Raw genomic sequence first — 24,494 nt, 5'->3', positions numbered from 1 at the left:
AAGAAAACAGTTTATTTGAACTTACTTGTTTGGTGGTGTTTGAATTGAACATTAAGTTCTATCAACATATCATGTGTCTGGTTAGACTACTGGAAAATGATGTTATTAAAAACTAGGTTCCAGAAGGATGTCCTACTTATCTTATTCTTTAAAAAGGAATCCCAAGTGGCAAACTAATATGCTACCCAACAAATGGCTGTGGATTGTTCCGACACTCCTCGACCACACTGGTTTCCAGACTTTCTCCATAAAGACCCAGCCCGAAGAGGACAGCATTAGTGTGAACTTGGGCACGCACTAGTAAATCAGCTCCCTCTCCAAACTCACTAGGGGAAGAATCAGAGCCTGATGCCCAGAAATTGTTGTGGTTTTTTTGTTTTGTTTTTGTTCTGTTTATCAGTTCCTCCACTTTTCTAAGTGTCCTCTACTTCACATTTACAGGTGGAAAAGCCAAGTACATCCATCCTACACTGGCAAACACTTCTTACTATAAGACCTCTTTGCTGAAAACTTCCACTCCACTTTCCCTTATGAGCTGTTAAAGCCAGCAACAGTTGATCAATAGATGTCCTTTATTATTCTCACTCAAGTTTTACTTTATATATCATTGCTGCTTATCTTTCAGCCAGCAAATTAATATTTATTATTACTGTGTGTATGTTTAACTCTGTTAAAATGAATCTTAAATAACCAAGCCTCTTCCTACAAAAGCATTGATAAATTCATGCAAAGAAAGAGAGAATTTGAATCCAAAAGGAAGGGGTTAAGGGACCTTGAGCAATTAATTTAACCACTTTGAAACGGTTTACTCATTTCTAAAGTAGTTACAATAAATGCATATCTCGTAAGGTTGTTGTGATGGTTAGAAATAGTATATATTAAATAGCCAACAGTGTCTGGCTCATAGTAGGTAGTTGACAAATTATATCTTTTATTATGTTCATATTATACTTGTTAAAGTACAATAAGAAAGGGAGAAATTGGTGAGTATAGTAATCCTGCTCTATTTTAACACTTTTGTACAAAAGCTTTGTATTTATAACAACAGCATTGTTTAGGGAAAACATCCCAAATCCATTGTAGAGAGGAAAAACTTAAATTCAACAAGCTTGAGTTAGACCAAATCCCAAAACTAAATCCTAGTTCAATTGGAATTTTTGACTAGAAAAAAAATGCATCTTACTCTATTATACTGTCTGTTATAGAATCTTCTTTGTACTTTAGTAATGAGTTTGAGATTGTGGTGAAAATTCCTATATCTAAAAGCAGAGAATCTCAACTTAGAGTCTATGGAAAAGATTTAGGAGAGAGGATCTGTGGACCCTCCACCCGAGGGATATATAAAAATGTGTGGGCATATGAATTTTCTGAACAGAGAGGAGAAGTTTCCATGAGATTCTCCAATGGATTCTCAAATGGACCCAATGAAAGTAAAAAACTATAACAGCTGCAAAATTAGGGCAAGGTTTTCAACCTTGACACTATTGACATTTTAGACTAGATAATTCATTGTGGGAGGCTGTCCCTCACATCGTAGGATGTTTAGCAGCATCACCAACTTCTACCCATGAATATGAGTGTGCATGCATACACACACACACACACACACACACACACACACACACACACACACACGACAACGAAAATGTTTCCAAACATTGCCATATATGTCCCCCGGGGGTCAAAAGTGCCCTTGGTTGAAAACCACTACATTAGGCAATTACATAATCCGATTGGTTGTTTTTTCTAATTGATTGTTGCCTTATTTTATTGCAGTAAATAAAACCTGAAAAGACCCAAACAAACCAAATATAGTACTTTAAAAAAGGTTGGGTGGCATTTAAATACTTGAAATAACTAAAGTCAAACTAAAGCAGCAAGATTATTTTAAAATCCATGTCTATCATTTTAATGATGGCATAATTATGCCTAATTTTTACTAGAATTAAACCTTACTATGGAGTGAGCAAGAGAGATGTACTGCATTTCCTCTACCTTCTAACTTATGAATGACTTATAAGTCAGGAATAATAAGAAAATGAGTATATTAGGGCGCTTTGTTCTCCATGGAGCTTTTAAAATAATTAGTTCAATAGTTGAGTCACTGATCCAGAAGGTAGGTAAAATATGCCTATAGAATTTATCAGAGGGCCAAATGGACTGCCAGGCTAGAAGCTTAACAAAATATGCCCAGATGTGATTATAACGAAAGCCCCTCAACATTAGTCCTTATTTAGTACTAAACAGCCAAGTGTCTGTGCCCTGTGGTCCTGGGACAGACAGGTGCTAAGATACCTAAATGCAATACTGATCAAGTATGATTCCAGTGGATCTTTAGAACCAGGATCACTTTCCTTTGTATTCCATATCTCAGTGGAATAGTCTAGCACTAAGGTCACTTATATAACCCAGAATAAAAACAACACTAATAAAAGCTATCATTTACTATGTGCCAAATACCATATTATTATTATTACAAACCCATGAAATAGATGTTTGTGTCTTCATTTAATGATGGAATAAACTGAAACTGGGCAAAGGAAAAAGGCAGGGTTCAAATTCCTGTCTATCTGACTCTATAGCATGACCTTCTTCTAATTCTATTAATAACACATAGCATAAACTGAGAACTACCCACATTGTTTCACATATTATCTCATTTAATCCTCGCAAAAACAATACGTATTATTACTATTATTATCCCCATTTTGAGAATGAAAAAAAAAGATTAATAAGCAAGACCACCTAGCTATTTTTACTAGTAGAGCGAAGATGAAAAAACTCAGGTAGTCTGACACCTGAGAACACGTGCTTAATCACAACAGTACATACTCATCCCTACAGAACACAAAGAATATTTACAAGAGTAAGATAGAGTTAGCTCTCTTAATATTGAACCACTGGACAATTTAGCTTTCAAAACAGAGGAAGCCAGCCCCAGTTCTCACTAATAATATTCTAGTTCTGCATTCCACTCTATCAGATTATGGTGTTTGTATGGAAGCTAAGACTTCTTTGAAATATATAAAGTTGAGTTTTAGGAAGAATATTTCCTCTCTTTAATTGTTTTACCCTTTGAATATATATCACAATCAAGCTGAATGATAACAGTCCTGAGAAATTAAATTAGAATGGTTGCTGTATTTACTAGCTGCATTTTCTTGGCTCAGACTGGCTACTAAATCTCATGAGTACACACCTTCATCTTACCACCCACCTTATGGTCAATTTAAATAAATACAACATGAAAAACCCATTAGTGTTTCTTCATTGGTTAGAACTTTTTGGAAATAAATAATGAAAGAATTTTACAAAATAAAAAAGAGAGAAGATGAGAAACAAGCCCCTTTTTCCTATGAAACTGTTTCAACATAGCAGGCTTGCTCATTTTAGGAGAGTTTTGAGGCCACTAAATTGTGAACGGAATAACTAGTTAACTAGCATATATGTTTTAAAGACAGTAAACAAATATGAATTAATGCCACATTTTGAGAAATTCTTAGTTTCAAAGTCAGATGATACTTGAGATATGGATTTTGAAGCTTCCTTGAAAGTTGATTAATTGACATAAAATACATTAAGCTCCAATGTGTTAAGGCAAACAGGAAGGCTGTAATGTTTTAATTTCAATAACAAGCACCATGGAGTATATTCTTTTAAAATAAAATTTTAAAACTAATTTAAAACCTTCATTATCATTGGTAAGATTATCATTAGTCTTTCTTTGTGGAGGGGCATCTCTTTAGGAAATTTGATATCCAAGAGAAGGGAGTCTTTAGTATTAGAAGGTTTGATGCAAGGGATAGAAACTAATCAACTAGCCTAAGCCTAGGAGGGATAAATTGATTTATAGCAGGGCATGATGGAACAGACCTTAAGGGCTACTGCAGCCAGGCTCTCTCAACCACCACTATCAGGACTTTCTCTCTCTCTTCCTTCTCTCTCTCTCTCTCTCCTCTCTCTTCTCTCTCTCATCTGCTTCATTCACTTTGATCAGTAATGGGGGACTCGGTCTCAGATACTCTGAATTCACATCATTACAGAGACAGAAAGGGAGCTTTTCTCTCCCAGCTTCAGTTGAAAAATATCCAAAAAAAAAGGATTCAGGTTGGATTCTTGTATCACATGCCTATTCCTATCACTGTTGCCAGAGCATAAGGTACCTCGACAAGCCTAGCCTGGAACGATAACTACCTTGGTGGCCAAAATGGGTGGAGACGATCTCTAAAAGTAGAAGGCAATGAGTTCTGGCCAGGCAAAATAATAGTTATTATATCTTCATCTATTTTCAATGATGAAAGGAAAGTAATTTGGCATATGAGAAACAGATCTCAAATAACATGTATCATGAAAACAAGCAAAAAAAAAGAATAAAGAGGAACAAGAGATAACATTGTAGTCGAATGCAGTCAAGAGAATTTTATAAACAGGTCAAGATGAAAATCCAACATTTCAACAGCAAGCACAAGAATGGGCTACCTGATTCTAATGCCTACGAAAACACCCTTAGTAACTGATAGGATACACTGTAGGATAATACAGAAAGAGTGGTTCTCTGGGAGACTGCTTTGTTTTAGAACACCATGCAGTGAGGTGGGGCTACAAGAATAAGATGGTATATAGTGGATATTTGTTGTCCTAGCTTTGTTTACAAATGATTATTTTCTTGAACTTTCCAACTCTTCATTAGTCTTTCAGAACTTAAAGAATTTATGGCATTAGTACTTGAAATAGTTCAACTCTCCCAATTTCAATTTTGCTAAGAAGAAAGAGATGCAAGAAGGACATTTGTCTCCTACAGGGGCAGAGAAAAAGTTAGCACTGAATTAATATAGATACCCCCATTTCTGTGTTCCTTGACTCCCATGCCTAGTCTTATTTAGGTCCCACAAACAGCGATGGAAAATGAAGGGGTTCCATTGTCTATGTGATTGGGTTTGGGGGATTTTTTTAATGATTTTTGAGTTACTGATGAGATTCCATGGATTTTGGCTTCAATAGAACAAGTGTCCTCTTATCTAGACACAGCTACCTATCTGAACATCGCTTATCAGCATTACTGAAAGTGAACCTCCTTCAAAGGTTTCCATCAGTGTCAGTGTCATAGGGACACTCAGTCTTATATGTTTTCTTTTGTTTCTCCCTCTGCTTCCCCACCCTTCCAGATGATAGACATGATGTACTTTGTCATCATTATGCTGGTGGTGCTGATGAGTTTTGGGGTCGCCAGGCAAGCCATTCTCTTTCCCAATGAGGAGCCATCATGGAAATTGGCCAAGAACATCTTCTACATGCCCTACTGGATGATTTATGGGGAAGTGTTTGCAGACCAGATAGACCGTAAGCAAGTTTATGATTCTCATACACCAAAGTCAGGTATTTAACTTCAATTGGGTCATGTCTTTTTCAAGTTCATTTATTTGTTCTCAATAAATGGCTCAAGATAGAGGACCGATTCCTAGCTCGTTATCTTGGAGGATCAAAAAAACAATTACAGAAGGTGAATATGCAATTTTAGCAAAGCAGTCCTCGGGTATTTCTTCAGGTATGTCCTTTCTGTGACATGAATCGATATCTGGTGTGCCAAATTTGATCAAAAAATGAACCATTTAAAAAGACTGAAATTCTTTAGGGATTCAAAATTCTAGCTCCATGTGTTGATTATTTCAATATTAGTAATATATTACATCACTATTCCTTACCCTTACCCCAGCCTGCAAAAAATAAATTCCTTGGGTTTGACTTCAGAACAAATAAACAATTCTCAATTTCACCATCAGAATTCAAGAGTGAGGGCCAACATCTGCATGGTGTTTTCCTTGCCCTGGAAACCATTCCCCAGCTCGTTTTCCCACTGTCTTAAACTATGTGTTTTTGAGATGCGAAAGAAGCTAGTATTTATTGCCTGGAAATATGGAAAATACCCTAGGTTATAAACTGAGTCGTTTGCTGTAAATGCCAAAAATAGTATCTATATCATGAAGTGATTCAGTGTGGAGAGAGAGCACCAGCAGGCCCCCGATGTTTCAAACTCTAATAGATGCTGATTCTCCATAATAAACACGCCTCTCGAATAGAGTGTGTAGACAGTTGTATCCCAAGAGTCTGTTCCAGATTTTATTTGGACCAAATGTCAGGGCACACCAGGCATTGGGAAGAAAGCATCAGGAAAGAAATATCTTTCAGTGTGGAGGAGTTGAATCCCAGGAGCAATTATTTCTCATTTTCCCTGAGGAGTTTAGTTCTAGAAATAACATCCCACCAACATTGTTGAATTAACATTTTCAGACATTTTTTGCTGACAGGCCAGCCATCTGAGCCCTGGACTATGGACATGGATTAAGGTTATATAACCAGGTAGTATAGCTTATTAAGAGCAGGAGCAGAGACTAGTCAACATCTCTCTTCACCCCTGCCAGTCCCAGGTAGAACTGAGACCAGGAAAATAAGTACAAAGCACCAAAGAGCGTGAGCCATCCAGGCTTGGGGAGAGCACGTGTCCACTGGCAACAGGACATACCACTACATCATTTTCCCTTTCATGATAGATTTTGAATAAATTCCCTTTCCTTCTCAAAATGAGTTATCTTATGCAAGAAGGCATTTTTGGAACACCCAATTGAAACAAATATTCATTTCACGAGACTTAGCCAACTCACTGAGGAAGAATTTTAACTCCATCTCTCAGTTGAAATATCTTTGCTTGACAATGTGCAGCCTTCACCAAAACAGCTTTCCAAGGACTGAGCAAAACTTTCGGAATCCTTCTTTCAAATGATCCCTAAAGGCAAAACAATACTTAAAAAGCCCACCTATGATCATTGTCCTCAAAGACTAAGTATACTATTTCCCACCCCCGCCAAAAAAAATTAATTGCTTTTCCACCCACATTATTTTGCCTTTTCTAATTTTCCCTTTTTCCTCAAAATGAGATTAAGCCCCCATGGGTGTTTTGACAACGCAACATTTTGGGATGGGAGAATGAGGGAGGTGCAGGTGTGTTTTATGAATGGGATTCTGTCTGTCGCTCTACAAGTGGCCATTTATTGATGTTGTACTATGAACCCAGCCTAGTGCAACAAACACCACCATCTGGCTAAGAGGATCTATTATTGTTATTTTTTAAAAGAAGGGCTGATTGTAGTTTAGAACTTGAAAACCCCCTGGAGACAGAAGAGAGGTGTTTTGTGTGAGTAAAGTATGAAAATAGATTTCCCATGTTGTCAATTAGATCTGTGGTGTTCTACGTGTGTTAGAAAAAAATTTCTACCCCAAATCCCAATATGTAACTGACCCAGCCTTGGATGGATGCAACCTTCATGACACCCTTCCCCTAACTACTTACCTTCCTTTTTGATGTTCTGAAATCGGCTACAATAGTAGCCACTGTTCTAAGCTAAATCAGCCAGTTTTCTGTCTAGAGTGCTAAAGAATATTTGTCCTTTCTCAAATGGGTAAAGAAGGCTGTCCCTAAATCTGTCATCACATTTGGCTAAGGTCATTGAAGATCCCTGTCCTCTAAATGATATGATTTTTATGTTATGGCACAGGGTGGGCCCAAGGGGATTGGGTGGCTGCCCCACCTGGTCATTCAGAACTACCCGGGAGACCCAAGAACCAAGCTATTTGAGAAAGGTACAAATTATTTATGCTGCCCTGCAGTGTCTTGCCTCTTTTCTGTGCCGTGCCCAGGTTGGTTTGTGAAGCATGTGTTCAGGCTGATCGGATCTCATATCCACCTGGACCCACAGCCCTGCCCAAGGTCTACCAACCGCATCCCGTGGCTGTACCCTGTGTGGGCCTCTCCAAGTGCTGCCCATTTACACATAGCTCCCCAGAGCAACTCATTTCTAACATAATGCACGCGCTCCATGTCTAACTCTTTTTGTTTTTAACTGCAAATTTGCTGAACTCATTTCATGTTTGAAGAAATAATCTTTCTTAATTGAGAAGAACGGATATAGATGTATAATGGGACCCTAGGGATGTTATACCTGTCTTATACCTCAGAAGGGAGGACAGCTTTAATGCCCTCACTTCTGGGAGGCAATGTTACCAAACCACACATTTTTGATATACATTTATTTTTCTTCTTGTATTTTGTCCTAAACCCAGAGACTATCGATAAGGCCAAAAAAGCTAGAATGAGATTATAAGGTTACTTTCCAAATGTGCCTAAAGACTCAAAGAAAAAAAAAGAAGAAGAAGAAGAACAAATGAAGTCACTGTAAACTCAAAAATAATTTAGGTGCTTTTTACCTCTAAGCCTGGTTGGGTTAACATAAATGATAGTTCAACCTTAATCTCAATTTTCAGTAGAAGCTAAAATATTTGCTTTGGTGCTGGGAGCAGAAGTGAGTGCAAGAACATATTAGAAACAGCAGGTAATGAAACTGGGGAAAGGAAAGTAATGGTCTGCTCTGCCTGGGCGCTTTGCCCCACACCCTAATTAATTGATGGGAATTGAACTTGCTGTTGTTTAGTTGTTTTTTGTTGTTGTTTTTGTTCTGTTGTTTTCAAATAGTTCCAAATCATCTCACATGCTTATAATACTAGCTCTCTAAAATCCAACCTATTGGCTGCTATAAGGTGACTTGGGCTCCATGTTGCTAAATACATTGCTACCAAATGATGACATTCTTTTGGACATCTCATTAAGGTGACCCATGTTGCATGGCTTCTGAGAGCTTATCAGGATCCCACTGGAACCTGAGGGGAAAAAGCCACTTAGAGAAGAGGAGCAGCAAAATAAATTTCCTGCACATTCATGCCAAAGCCAGGGCAAAGCTAAAATTAGATAGACTCATTCCAGTTGAGAAATCCGGTTTCTGTTTTGGTGTGTGAAGTACTCGGAAGTATATCTTTGTTGGCAGAGAAAATGGGGTGCTCTCTGGCTTCCTTGAGCCTCTGGATGAATGAGAGTACCCTTTGTATCCTTGTGTTGCCTCTTGTACACGCAGATTCCCCAGGCTGTACCAGCACAGGGGGAAATGAATCATGCTCTTGAACATATTAAATCAGGGTCTAAATTTAGTACTTCTTTCTGCTTCTCTGAGTATTTTTACAAGTTTGGATAGTAATGTGAAAGCATTACCTTCTACCATGACAGCTTAATGTTATTTGGCTGTTTCCACTAACCCTAAACTAACTAACCTATCTACTTAATGCATGGGTCATTTTTTTTTTTTTTTTCTTACTGCCTAGGGCTTTTCCATTTGAAATTAATAGGTAATCTGGAGTCAGGAGGGTTTTTTGTTCTTTGTTTTGGCTTGGTTTTGCTGTAATTAATTAGTTGCTATAAACATTTTGCTATGAAAAAAAATCTTTGCTCTTTTGGATCTTGTTGTCTTTGTGATGTTGACTGGATTTAAAGTGTCGTTTTTCTCAGGAAGCAAGGAGGGTGTGTAAACATGTAAAGCTAAAACTCTCCTGCATTATTTTTTGCCTCAAATTATTTGTTCCTCCCTTCAGGTGTGGAAATTAGGATAACTCGAGGCCAGTCTCTAAAATGTGGCTGCTTAGGGTGAAACTTTGAACAGCATGGACAGAGAAGATAACTGTTGCTATGCATTTCCAGCTCTGGAAACTCAGGGCTCTGCATCTGTTTGGTTTTCAGGACTGACCTTCTCCAACGGATTCAGAGCACACTAATGCCTAACGGCCACAGTACGGGGAGTGTTGCCTGACCAGAGAAAGTATTTTGGAAAAGAAAATCTTTAGATAGTGCCAACTTTTGAGAAAGGGAAGAATTGTTTTGCTGGGTTTTGTTTTCACAAATTGCTAAGGGAGCAAACCAATATGAGACACCACCCCCACCTTCTGTCCCTGAAAGTCAGCTTACATCCTAGAGAATACCTACTGGACTTGTTTACTAATGCAAATTGAGGCTTAGTGGGTTTACAAATAGCAGAGCTAGCTGCAGACAGGCCTTTGTGATGATGATTCAGTATGCTATTGTGATCAACATTTGCTGCACTATCATAATAGTCATTTAGCCTTTGCTCACAGGTTGGGCTTCATTTTTAATTTGTCCATTCTTCGTTTAATAGATATCTATTTTCTTCACACTATGAGTTGGACACTAACGTATAGAGATGCATGTGACAGAGACCCTGTCTTGAAGGAGTCTACAGTCCAAGAGCGTCAAAATGACATTGACAGTATATTCGTGGAGATAGAGCCCCAAAAAGAAAGTAGTTCTTCCTGGGGTAAGAGTGGGGACACAACCGATGAAACCTTGCAGAGAATGAGAAGTTTGAGGCGAGCTCTGGAAGAAGCAGATATTCACTAGGCATAAAGGAGCAGAGGGGTGTGAAGGAGAAGAACGGCATCCCAACCCTAGACTTAGCATGGAAAGTCCCAGGCACAGAAGGTAACTTAATACGGCTGACTGTAAGATGAAAGGCAGGCGGCAGGAAGCAGGACAGATGGGTCTGAAGAGAGAGACAGGAGTATAGACTTCAGAGGACTTATACTCCGTGCTCTGGGTAGTACTATGACTGACATATGTTTTAGAGCTATCAAGAAAAAGGGTCCACCTAGACTTAGCATGGAAAGTCCCAGGCACAGAAGGTAACTTAATACGGCTGACTGTAAGATGAAAGGCAGGCGGCAGGAAGCAGGACAGATGGGTCTGAAGAGAGAGACAGGAGTATAGACTTCAGAGGACTTATACTCCGTGCTCTGGGTAGTACTATGACTGATATATGTTTTAGAGCTATCAAGAAAAACTGTTAAAAGAGATTGAGATGAGAAGTGAGAGGACATTAGCTAATGCCATAGCAGATAAGTAACATAAGACTTGAGGAAGGTAAAATTGGAAGGCCCTGGACAGAAGTCAGATAGTACAGAAGGTGGTAGTGGGGGAAGTGGATGAGGATTTAAGATGGAGGAGTTGAAGGTCACTCCAAGGTTTCTGGGTTAGTCTGAAAGATGATGTAATTTACCGATATAGAGAACCTTGGGAAGAGGAACAATATGGAAAAAGGGGATTTGTTCAGTTGAGGTTGGATTGCGTTTGAGGTTCCCATGGGAATTCCGGTGATGCAGGACAGGGAAAATTCCCCTGAGTGTGGGGAGACTAAGGCTTGCATTGAGAGAGAAGGGGGTTCTTTGTGGAGAGTGTAGAAAGAATTCAAACACACACTAAAGTTAGAGTTAAAAGGAAAGTTTATTAGAGAAGGGATAACACTCCATAGACAGAGCGTGGTCTACACTCAGAGGCAGAGAGTGAGAGAGCCTAGGAGAGACTCAGAGGGACAGAGACAATAGGGAGATGAGGCATGTGAGAGAGACAGAGCAAAGGCACTGCGAGGGACTCCTAAGTGTTTGGGGAATTCACTTTACATATCATTCTTTAGTTCCTGTGAGTTACAGCTTAAAGACTTTGTTTACCCATTCCCTTTGATACGGACATGCAGCAAGGAAGGATAATAGTATGTAGCTTATTCACATTGATGCAGGATAGGGCAAATTTCCCAGAGTCGGGGACAGAGACCAAGCCTTGCATAAAGAATGATTTTATTTTGTGTAGGGCAGTCTCTTAAAGACTCTGTTGTTCCTGTTTCCCCTCCACAGGTATAAGATATGGGTTGTTAGCAATCCCAGCAGAAATCGTCCTTTGTTCTGAAGGTGTCCTCCTGACCTGGCTTCAGGGCTGATCAGCGTATTGCCAGTTCTGAATGTAGCTTGGTTTAACTCTTTAGTTCACTTGCCTCCTCTCTGTATTACCAGGAAAATCATGAAGAAGATTATTTTGTATATAGAACTCTGGAGTAAAGTAGAAAGAGCTGGACTGAAGATATAGATTTGGAAATCAAGAATGTACCGGTTACAGCTTCTGGGAGTGGGTGAGCTTGCCTGGGAAGACAAGTAGAGAGGGAAGAGATGGCCAAAAGGGAACACAGAATGGAGGAGTCAACAGTATTAAATGTAAAATAAGACTCCAATTGGGTGAATATTTAGAAGAGTCCATTTAATTAGACCTTTAGGAAGTCACTGGTGACTTTGACTAGAGAATAATCATTTCGGTGGTGAGTGCAAAAGCCAATTACAGTGATTTAAGAGTAGAGGAGCATTAAGGCTAAGCATTTACTAGGGAAGAGGGTGAGAGGTGTTATATATGTATGGGGGTGTTGTCAGTGAAGTGAGGCTTTGGGAAGAAGAGTACAGTAGTCCCCCATTATCCATGGGGAATATGTTCCAAGACTTCCAGTGGATGCCTGAAACTACGGATAGTATTGAATCCTTTTAAATACTATATTTCGTCATATATACATGCCTATTATAAAGTTTCATTTAAAATCAGATACAGTAAGAGATTAACAACAATAACTAATAATAAAATATAACAATTATAACAAAGTTCTATGAATAGTCTCTCTCCTTCTCTCAAAATATCTTATTGTGCTGTACTCACTCATCTTCTCTTGTGATGATATGAGATGATATAATGCTGATGTGATGAGATGAAGTGAGGTGAATTACATAGGCTTGTGACATCACGTTAAGCTGCTATAGGGGTTACTTGAACACAAGCAGTGTGATAACCGAGAAGGCTGCTAAGTGACTAGTGGTCGGGGAGCATATACAGCATGAACATACTGGACAAAGGGTGATTCACAACCTGGGTGGGGCAGAGCAGGATGGTATGAGATTTAATCATGCTACCCAGAACAGCGTGCAATTTAAAATACATATTGTTTATTTCTGGAATTTTTTGTTTAATTTTTTTGGCCTGCAGTTGACCACTGATAATTGAAACCTCAGAAAGTGAAACCTTGGATAAGGGGGACTAATGTAATGTTTTGTAATCACCATTCAAGAAAGTCACTGACTTATCAGTACATATCAGAGAATTGCTTAGGATCACCGATTTGCATTGTTAGCTGTCTATTTTCTCAGTCAAGATTCAGCAGCCCGGATCGAGAAAAACAGAGAGTTGGATTAATTCAAGATTGAAGCTTTGCAGTGTGGGTATGGCATAAATAAATGGGACTAGAGTTTTTAAAGATGCTTTCAAGGGGTCTTAAAGTTATGCTTTATGAGGTCTAAGATGGAGAGAGAACGAAATAAAAGTATAATGTTGTTAAGTGCCTAAGAGGAAAAAAGAATGATCAAAGGACTAGAGGTCTAGCCTGAGCACCAAATAAATTGAAGACTGAGAATCCTAAGAGTAATGATGATAGGATGATGTGGTCAAAAAATGGAAAATTGCCATTTAGGATTAAAAGGTGGAACAATGTAGGATAATGGTAAGATCCAGAGGTGGCTGTGAGAATGGATTCTAGGATATGCTGGAATTGAGATCAAGCATCTAGAAGGTAGATTCTTCTGTGTTTGTCAATATAGATATTGCAGTATCAGTCAGTATAATGATGGGAGAGGGAGTGAACAGGAAGTCTCTGATCAGGATGACTGGAAACTCAAAGGAGAAAGGACTCTTTGCATGAGAGTGAAAAACAATGATTTGGAAGAGGCAGAGTATCATTAAGAGTGCAGATATTACTTATGGGAACCAAAATAATGAATGTACAAGAATGTGCAATTTCCATTTCAGAAGATTCCATTTGAGTGTCATTCTGCAAAATGGGCTTTAGTTAAGACAAGGAAGTATAGGAGTGGGCTTATGAAAGTACGAGACAGCAAAGGAGTTGTGTTTGATGATAGGAGTGTTCCAGAAGGCTCTGGGTGAAAGGAGGAAAAAGAGAAATGAGGGGAATATTCAGTGGGCAGAAAGCCCCACGTCACATGAGGACAGGAGCACAGGGAGGACCGCTGACCAGAGGAAGATGATAAGTAAACATAAAGAAATAGAGGATGATAGGTAAAAGAAGCATAGTAGGAATAACTTTTCCAGAGTTTTGAGGCAGCTGAAGACTGGAGCCCTAACAGTTTAAGAGGCCAGATGAAGCTGATGATTTCTGGGTCTCATAGGCAGTCTACAGTAGCCTTTGCTCAGGTTTCCAAGATCACACTGGGGACAAATTGTTCTGGTGTCCTGAAAGGGTGGAACTCTAGACTTCGTGTATCAGTGCCAAACAACCAGATTCTAAAGAGGAACCTCCCCTGGTGGCTGGAGAATTCTCAATCTGGAAGGAGGCTCTCCTTTTGAAATTAGCAGTGGACCGTGATAATAGAGAAGTACCCTTCGTCACCTTTCACAAGAATGAATTCTTATTATCACCTTGGAACATTCAAATTTCTTTAACCTTTTCAAGAGTTGCTAATACCTTTCCTATGATTCAGTTTAGTGTTCGGGCAATCCTGGCCATTTTCAACCTCTGTTGTAACTTTTGGTACACTCTGAGTTCACATGACTCCAAAGCCCATGCGTTTTTTACTCCACCGCAAATACTCCAAGTCAGTCTTACGTAACCTTGTGGGAAATAAGGCATTAGCAGATGGGACATATTTAAAATTCTCAAAATATTCTAAAAGAGCACCAAGCCACTCCCCAAAAAGTTGTATCTGGGAGAGAAAACTTGGTTTCCCATCTAATTGTTGGGACTACTTTGTCACCTATGGGGAACTAACTTATCACTTTGAAGAGAGGGTTATAAAAAGTGTGTGCTCCTCCACAGAGTCAAATCAGAAGGATTTCCTTAAAAACTATGTTGGAATTTGTCCTCTTTAGCATGTGCAGAAGTGACATAGAAATGGGAGTCTGTAAGATTTAGATAAGAAACTTAAGTTTATGGCAATCCTGAATACTAAGCCAGCAGTGAGGGACTTGAGAAAGAATTCCAGCAGATCATGTTTACTATGAACAAGTTTAAGATGAAATCAGTCATTAAAAACAATAATACTCCATACCCTAGATTCAATCGACTACAGATAAGGAAGGTAATCACTATGGACTGATTTAGAGACACCTGCATAGTGTTAACTCAACCCAAGATGATGTTAAACATCATCTAGAATGGCATTAAAAACAAAACATAAGTAGCTATCATTACCTAATCCAGAGCTGCGATGTGTGATCTATGCCTAAGACACTAAGTGTAACACTGATCATATACATTGAGCTGGAGAAGAGCAGCCAAGCTAATCAGGGGAATGAATGAAAAGCTGCAATTTGAGGACAGGTCAAAAAGATTAGAGCTCTTCACTATGAAAGATGAAAGCGACCATGCCTGAAGTCTATGAATTTCCAAAGTGAATCTCTCGGTGAATAAAGTAAACATGACTTGGATCCCCAAATCCCAGTGTGCTTGAGCCAAGCATCCCTTCAAGTATAAAAGTGGTAGATGTGGGTCAAATAAAAGAAATATCATTCTACATGGTGAGAAGAGAACCTATGAGGTTTATTCCCCCCAAGAGATGTTACAGGAGAAATAATATAGTCTAAAGAGGATTTTTAAAATGTTATCTTTGTAATCATAAAAAGAGAGACTCTGAACAAAAAGTGGCTTTTTATTTGTTTCTTCTACCAAACGAATTTTCTTTTGAAGGAAAAAGGATGAAGAAAAAGAGGAAGAAAAGTGCCGTATGATGGAGGACCCATATTATAGAAATGACATGGATAGTTCAAAATGGCATACAATCCCAAATCCCATGTAAACATCAGTGGAGAAAATACCCAGACTGGCATATAGCAGATACCAGTAGTTCTCCACCCAGATCCCCTCCCATCCCTTTTTACCAAAGTTTTGCACCTCCAGTTTCTGTATGCTCTGATGCTATGTGCTCTTAGCTGTGAACTTCTTCATATAACTGCCCTTGAATTGATGGAACCTTTTCACTACTCAGAGAGCCTCACGTGTCTGAGAGTTTTTGTACCTCCAGGACATCCATACTCTGATGCCGCCTATTGGGAAGGGAAGAGTGGGGAGAGTATAAAAGCATTCGACCCCTTGGCTCTTGCTTGGGTGGGAAAAACTACTGCCTTCAGGACTGCAAAATTGCTTCTTGAATGTGCGGTACAATTGATACTCCAGAGATCTCTGTAGGATCAGACTTCTGAAATTGCACCTTTTTATGTTTTTTGCTGTTCTACATTCTGCTTCCTCCACTTTCTATCCAGTTTCTCTTCTGAGCACTGCCTTATCCAATCACTTTCACTTGAATCCTTTACCTAGGGTCACTCCTGGAAGAACCCAACCTAAGATAGGCTCTAAGTGTGTGCCAGCAGATAATGTCTCTAAGGCTCCAAGTCTCTAAGACACAACCTGACATCACGTGTACCAGAGGCTCAGAAACCTTCCTTACACTGTAGGGTACGAAGCCACAGGGCGCCCAGATTATATGCAACCATAGCTTGGAGATATTGCAGGTTTATCTCCAGACCACAATAAAGCAAGTCATAATCTTTTTGCTGGTGGACGGTCTTGCCTTGAATTTGTAAAAAACTCAACATCTGTAAAGTGCAATAAAATGAGGTCTGCCTATATGCGGCAGATAGTCGATCTGGTCACTGGTATTAACAAGTTGAAGAGATAAGATTCTCTCTCTCATTACAGATGATGGAGACTTATTTGCACCTATACTTTAACATCTGAAATTAATGGCTGTAACTAAAGGCATTTTGTTCCCAGGATTCACTGAAAGATATCATTCTTGAAGCCAGAAAGTTTATTCCAGACTTAGAATCTTTTATTCCATCATATTTCCCAAATCACTGCTCTGCACCACACAGGCCCTGTGAGGAAACAGAAAGTTGTACAGACACTGTCCTTGTTTTAAGAAGTTTATCATCTTAGCCAGAGTCAGCAAACTTTTTCTGTAAAGGGTCAGGTGATATTGGGAGCCATACAGTCTCTATTATCACTTCTCAAAGCAACAATAAGTAAACTAATGGGTGTGGCTATGTTCAAATAAAATTTTATTTACCAAAACAAGAGGCACTCCAGATTTGGCCCCTGGGCTGTACTTTGCTAACTACATCCAGTCATGTGATTCATTGGCTCCTTGCCCCTTACTTCAGTTGAGTGTGTGAAACCAGAGGTGCAAGATGGAATCAACGTCCTCTTTGATATTTTATCCAAATACATAAGAAGACACTCCTTTGTGCATTCAGTTCTTCCAGGAAATGTGTTATTCTACCTATTCAAATTTTAAAAAGGAGAAAATTGTGTCTGTTGTTAAGTTAGTGTGTAAGGAAACCCCACTGCTTGAGTGGGTACGACTCCCAGACCACAAATGCAGATGCTGCCAGAAAATCTACTTTATTTTTTATTATAATTCCACTTATTTCTATCTTGAATACCCATCCCCCTAAGCTGGTACAAAGACAATACCTGCTTGAAAGAGAGGCAAGAAAAATGAATATTGCAAAAATGCTATCCTTCCTCACTGATTTAACTATATCATAAATAAAAACGGGATGCCCCAAATAAAAATAAACTTACTGGCTCCAAGCGTGCTAGATGTGATCTTAATGGTTTAAGGGAAGGATGATATGTTAAGGAATCATAATCTGGTGTCATAATGATTCATGTCACAGTACTGCTCAAGGGATTTCTTAAACACTCAGAATGGTAGTCGATCTGGCAAATTCTTCCAGAATAGCCCTGTCCAATAGAATCTTCCGGGATAACAGAACTGGTCTAGATCGGCTGTGTCTGATAGCGTAGTTTCTAATCACATGTAACTAGTAAGCCCTTGAAATGTGGCCAGTATGAATGAGAAAGTGAATTTTTAATTGTTTAATTTTAATTAATTTAAAGTTTAACTTAAATGGCTACATGTTGCTAGTGGCTACCCTATTGGATAGCTCAGTTCTGTTATATAAAAATCCTTTGGAATGACAGTTCTGTGAGACCAAGGACCATCTCTGCCATGTTCCCTGCTGTAGCCTTAGCATCTCAAACTGTATCTGGCATATAGTCAGTGCTCAGAAAATAGTTGGTGCATGAATTAAACTCCTTGAAGTAAGGAATAGAAAGATAGTAAGATTGTTATCTGCTTTATACAATTTAAAAAAAAAGATTTCAATGCCTATATAAAAAATTTTCAGTAGAGAGAGTAAAAATGAGTTAAGTTTACTATACAGGAATTTAAAATTTAGATTAAGTTAAATTTTATGGCCATGGATTCATGTTTCGAACACACAAACACACACACACACACACACACACACACACACGCACACAGCACAGAGCACAGAGAGCACAGAGGGAGAGAGAAAGAGAGAAATGAACTCAAAGAGAATCCTAGAGTTGATGATATCCTGCAATTTAGCCAAATTTGTATTCAAGAAGAGAATTATAAACAGGTTCAAGAACTATTCTTTAAACACGTCATCATTTTAGTCTATGTGCAGAGATCAATTGTTGTAGAGCTATAAAGAAGAAAGGAAAGAAAAAAGGGAGAGAAGAATAAAAGGAGGCAGAAAGGGAAGGGCAGGCCCTTGGTTGTTGAGGACAGCTGAGGAAGGAAGTGCCAGTGAGCCCAGCGGTGGGACTAGATGCGACCCAGCAGGGAGCCCTACCAGCGCCTGTGCTATGCCTCACTGGAGGTGGTTGCCTTGCATCCTGGAACTACGGTCTTTCCAAAGGCACAGCATTCTGACCAAACTCAATGAGACAGACGTCTGATTTCACTCAGAGCAGAGCGGAGTAAACCCCTTCCAATAACGTGGCAAAATTTTAACTAATTTGTATTAACAGCCACCCAAAACTAGACTGATCTCAACACAGGTTAACTGTTAGCAGGTAGTTCCAGCAAGCCTCACATGTTGTCTTTTCTCAAATGAGACCGAGTCCAAATAAGCCTGCAGCCTCAGTACGGAGGGGGAAGTAAGGTGCCTGAGATCTTTTACAAATACTGTCCAATGGACCAAATAGCTTTCTGCACTAGATTCTAGAACTCTGTATGCCAAGTGATGTTGGGTTGAATTGCATGGCTTTCAGCCAGATATTTGGTATCTAGAATATCGGGCCTGAGGTTAAAGGCGAGGACATGCTTGGTAGAAGACTCCAATAACTTCAAGTTAGATACAGAATTTTGAGTCTTCATCTTAGTGACACACTCGATTCAACTACATGACATCCACTGATGAGTTAAGAATAGAGGGGAGTACTTCTTGACCCGGGTTGTGGTTGCATGGGTTTTCATTTAATACTGGACATATATGTTTTATGGACTCTTCTCTATATTTGCTATATCTCACAATGTAGCATAAGAAGGAATAAAGCAATCATTCTGCTGTCACATTTTCCAGATTTTAGTTTGAATTCGATGATATTTACTGAGCACTTCTGTGTGCCAGGTACTGTGTGCTAGGAAATGGCGCTTAAAAAGAGGCATATGTTATTGCTTTAGCTTTGAAAACAAAAGTTTAATGGGAAAGATTGACAAGTAAACAAATCATTGCAAATTGTATGATACATATTTCCATAGAGGTGATGTATAAAGACTTAGCTAAAATATATATATACACACTTTACATATACATATATATATATACACTTTATATATACATATATATAAAGTGTATATATACTTTATATATAAAGTGTATACTTTTTCTGGGAGTAGGAGGGCTGGGGGGAACATGGTGAAACAGAAAAGCAAGAGATGGCAAAGCATAGTCAGAGAACTTCTCGTGGAGGTAACAGTTAAGCTGGATCATAAAAGATATTAAGAGTTTTCCAGACAGATCATGAGAGACACCATCATGTCCAAAGCTAGAGAGGGATGACAGATGTGCCAGATGCAGGCATATGGAGACTGCAGAGAAATGAGACTTCCTTGCTAGGCTGGCCAACTAGGGCTCAGTCCCTTTGACAAGGTGCTCCCACAGCTCCTGTACCTACTCTGGGTTAACACATGGCACAATATCGTTTTTGTCTGATTTCTTATGTGTATCCCCCACTGGACTTTAAGCATTTTTGGAAGGTGGGGGCCAAGGTCTATGTACATATTTTCTACCACATTTTGTGAATGAGTGGAGGAGAAAGGTAGGCTGTAAAGGGCTTTGCATACTAGGCTCAATAATTTGGATCTTTTCTTATGAGAAATGCACAGCTCACTTTGTGTAGACCCCTTTTCAAAGTTAAGGCTCTGGTTATGGAATTCATAGGTTGTGACTGCTGAGTGGGGAGACTGTAGCTAGAAATTATGCAACCATGATGCTCATTTCAGAGAAACTAGATAAGCCATAGAAAAGCCCTTTGTTCCAAAATGTCTTCTTAAAGAGAAACAGCAAGCTTGAAAGAGTCAAAATATCCCCTCCATGGGTTAAAACTACTGACTCTTCTCTTAGTGTGAAGTATTTGAATCTTTAATCTCAAGCCCCAAAAGAGCTGAAGTCAGCGTTCAGGGAGGGAGAGTTAAAATAGGGGCAGGTAATGAAGCAGATGGCCCGGGCTGGGCAGACTTTGAGCAGCCAGAGGGCTGCGCCAGGCGACTGGGTGCCTGGAGGGCAAGGAAAGTGAGACAGAGTATGGGCAAGGTTCAGAAAGAGAGGTGGCAAAAACAGCTTTGCCTACATTGCACTTTTGCCAAGGGCCCTGGCAGATGCCCGGCTTGCCTCCAAAAACCACCTTCTATGCTGTCTGCAGTAAATTGCTGATGCCTAAATTTAAATATCAGGGTTGCTTGAAGTTCTAAGAGCCTCAGGCTCCCCCGGTTCAGTCTGCAGGCACTGGGCTTCCCAACTCCAGCTTCTGCAGTTCAGCCAGGTTTCTCATCTACATCATACCACTCCCCTGCCAGAAGATGAACAGTTGTGCAAAGAGAGGAAGGAAGACAGAGAAGAGAGGTTAAATGCATTCAGGAACTACTTTCTCTCACCTTTTCCCTTAGTTCATTCTTTGACTTCCTGAAGGCACATCAAAAATCTGTTTCTCAGTAAACTCAAAGGTTTAAAAGGCCCCAGAATAGCCCAAGGAAGCTGGAATACTCTCAGAGTTTTCCTGTGACCACAGAATAAACTCCCATAGTTAGGTCTTGAGCTCGCTGATTCTCAACCAGAAGCAATTTTGCCCCACCCTCACCCCCACTCCCAGGGGACATTTGGCACTGCCCAGAAGCATTCTTAGTTATTATGACTTGAGGGGATGCTACTGGCATCTAGTGGTAGAGGCCAAGGATGCTGCTATTGATCCTATAAATCACAAGATAGCCCCTCAAAGAATAATCCAACCCCAAATGTCAGTATCACTGAGGTTGAGAAAACATGGTCTGTCAGAATTCAAAATTCAACCTCTTATTGTGGCTTCTTAAGGAAAAGTGGCACAAGGCAGTTGCCATCAACATCTGCAAAGTCCTAATGAGGTAGATCTAAGAATGTTTCAAGTCTTCACTATCTGAAACCAGGAACAGCATGCTCTAGGCCTCCATCTGCCATTTCTTATGGAGTTTTGCTTCTCCCTCTACTCTGCTCACTCTGCCTTTAGACCAAAGACCAAGTTAGGATATCATTCAATTATGGTGTTAGAACAGTCCACAAGACAAACCACTTATGGCAAACACCAGTAGGTCCTGTCTCTTGCTCTTGGGCACCAGTTTTGTATAGAATAAACTCAGCTACCACTGAAGAATGAGAAGAATCTAGAAGCCTTACCTTATTTAGAATTTACCAAATAATTTACTGATCCAGGTGAAATCTAACAAACTTTAATACTTCCCTCCTTCCCTTCCCAAGTTTGTATCTGAGAGATGCCAGTGATTTTTAAACAGGAAAAACTATTATAGATTAAGAGAGAAAGTGGTATGAGTGACCTCAGAAGTCCTATGGAATTGTCCAATTCAATCAATCCAGCTCATCATCTGGGATGAAGCAGGAAAGAGAACCATGCTCCCTGTGATTAGACTCAATTGTTACAGTTACTGACCAACTTAACACACTGAACCAAATTCAAAATCATTTTTAAACATTTGGCGGAGTCAGTGACTCTCCTGAGCAGACCACAGGGTACAGCATTACAAAATCACAGTCCTTGAAGCAAAGGAATGAAGTCTGTGGCGTGCCCTTTTTAATATTCTGAACAAGGGCTTTAGAAGTAAAATGCCACTGTGAACTGAATGGTTACAGTACTGTTCTAGGAAAGCCAGTTGCTGACAAGTACTTCAAAGTCACTTATGCCACCTGAGGAACATAATGTTCAACTACTGAAGGAACTATATATGATGCATGTGGTTTTATTATACATTAAGTAATTGAATATACAGGGCAAGGGACACCTCTATCAAATAGGTCATGCACTAAAAGACTCGATTCTTTTCAGTGGATTTAAGATTATACATCCTATCAGGAGTCTACATAAAATAACCAAATGTCAAAAATGTCACCGCTTTTTGAAAAATGCATGGCAGTTGTACTTAAGCAGATTGTACCAAGTATAAGGGTGCCTGAGTTCTTTATTAGCTGTCAAGTGTGTTCCAAAAGCTGTGTCATGAGTTTCATGTGTGTCTTCTGGCGTTTCTAGGTAAAGAAAGTCAATTAAAATTTGTTGAGATCCTATTACAATGGCTGGCACTGGACTAGGCACATTATATACTACAGCTCATTTAGTACTGATTCACGGTCGGTATACATAATGAGCGGAGATTAAGTAGCTTGCTTACGGCACACAGCCAGGAAGAGGCAAAGGCACAATTGGAACTCAGGCCTAGCTAATTCCTAAACCAGTGATCTTATTTCTACAATGTAAAACAAGGCTGCTTCCATCTGATTCCACAACCCTGCTCGTTGCTGGCACCTCACTGCAGTGACTGGACCACAGTCATGCATTTTATTTACTTAGCAACTACTCATCGAGTGCCCTACTCAGCACTGTACGGCAAGTGATAAACAAGGGAGACCTTGTCTCTTCCTTCATGAAAGTTACATTCTACTGGGGGCAGGAAGGAGATCAGCAATAAGTAAACAAATAAATAAGATGCTTTTGGTAGTAATAAGTTTTACGAAGGAAATAAATCCAAGTAGCAGGCTAGGAAATCATTGGGGCGAGGGGTTGGGGGTATGAATTTATGTGGGAAAGGCCCTGAAGAGAGAAGATTGTGTTGCAATGGGAATGATGAAAACAGAGAACGTGGGAAAGAATATTCCAGACAAGGGAATAGCAAGAACAAAAGCCATGTGGTAGGATTGATCTAGGTGAGTTCAACTAGAATCAGAAAAAATGCCAGTATGACTCTAGTTCTCAAGCAGCTTAGATATAAAGCAGCCTAAGGGGGTATAACATTTTATGGTGGAATTCCTGGGTTCAAGTATGGGACTTAATTCTAAATTGGGGACTAGATTTAAGACCAGAATCAGTAATTCCACAGTCATTCAGGAAACGTCATACTACCATATGTTTACAGTCAGGATTGTAGGGAATCTTCCAGAAGCCAACAGCTTCCAGTATCAGGAAGGGAGCTGCCTCTGCTGTAGGAGCCACACTGTGGCCTCACTGAAAGGTCTCTATGGCACTGGGATGGTGACACATTGGATACTCTCAGAAGCACCCATCGTGGATGAATTAGACACCCACAAGAAAAATGTATTGTACCTCCCAAGCAGAGATTTACCTGACCTGTGACTATGTCAAAATAGCATTCATCATCAAAATTGTGATATCCTAGTAATGGAAACAAGAATGCAGCATTTGTAAAATAAGACATGGCTCACAGATGGGTCAGAAAATTAGAAATGGGGAAGAGGTAGTTAAAAAAGTGTTAGCCCCAAGATACCAGCAGCATACACTGGATATAATGTACTCAGGGAGAAAAACCATCGGGAAGAGCTTGCTTTGAGGAGTGATCATTAGTCTCATAGCAGTTCACATTTATAGAATACCTGGTGTGGGTGGAGAACTCAGTTAAGAATGGTTTGAGTTAGTGTGACAGGGACAGCCCAGGATTGAACCAGAAGCCAGATACTCTGATTCCCAGTTCTGTCATCAACAGTAACTCTGTGACCTTGAGCAAGTTAGTGAACCTCTCTGTTCTTCGGTATTCTTAACAAATTAAAAACAGTATAAAGGTCTGCCTAGGTGTGCCTCCCCCACAGGAACACTGTGAAGAAAAATAGCAGTTCTTTCTAAACGAGTAGAATAACCCTAAGAAATACAGGTATTCATGCATATTAGTGTATATGATGAAGCTGTACTCTGCATCAATGTCAGGGTGTTATACAGTCAAAGAAAAACATTAATAAATAATAGCACTGGTGATGTGCAGATGTGCCAAATTAATGAAAGTGATACCCAAAGGACTGAAGTTTAGGAAAGAATCAAACAAAATTTGCACTTTAAAAGGCACAGTACCAAGGGCATCTCAGAGGTGAGGTGTCATTGGTAGTAACACGGGAAGGATGAAGTGAGATTTCTTGTAGGGTTGAGTCCAGTAAAGCCAAAGCTTGCAAAGCTGTTACTTGAGCCTCCAATCCCTTCCATCGGAGAAGCCAGTTCTAGATAGATGCTGGAGCCTTGAGTTGTCTAAACAGCAAGGTACCTTTCAGCCTCTACTATTTCACTGTTTTCTTTTAAAGCAATCCTATTGAAACAAGCCAAAACAAGCTGTCTCAAATAGCATGCCTCTGTCTCATAGCAAAATAGAACCAA

General features: G+C 39.6%; 1 protein-coding gene across 6 annotated transcripts in view; it reads left to right on the top strand.

The window, feature by feature from the left end:
* Window positions 1–24,494, top strand: part of TRPM3 (transient receptor potential cation channel subfamily M member 3) — a 497,328-nt gene that overhangs the window by 437,809 nt on the left and 35,025 nt on the right. For all 6 annotated transcript variants that reach the window (XM_006918420.2, XM_006918432.2, XM_006918428.2 and 3 more), the window contains one exon: window positions 5,166–5,340. In XM_006918420.2, coding sequence (XP_006918482.1) covers window positions 5,166–5,340 — 175 coding nt within the window. The remainder of the gene's footprint in view (window positions 1–5,165; window positions 5,341–24,494) is intronic.

This window comes from Pteropus alecto, unplaced genomic scaffold (assembly GCF_000325575.1).
Source record: "Pteropus alecto unplaced genomic scaffold, ASM32557v1 scaffold95, whole genome shotgun sequence".
Lineage (NCBI taxonomy): Eukaryota > Metazoa > Chordata > Mammalia > Chiroptera > Pteropodidae > Pteropus > Pteropus alecto.
The sequence above is the reverse complement of the archived record's forward strand: the minus strand, read 5'-3'. Positions and strand labels throughout refer to the sequence as shown.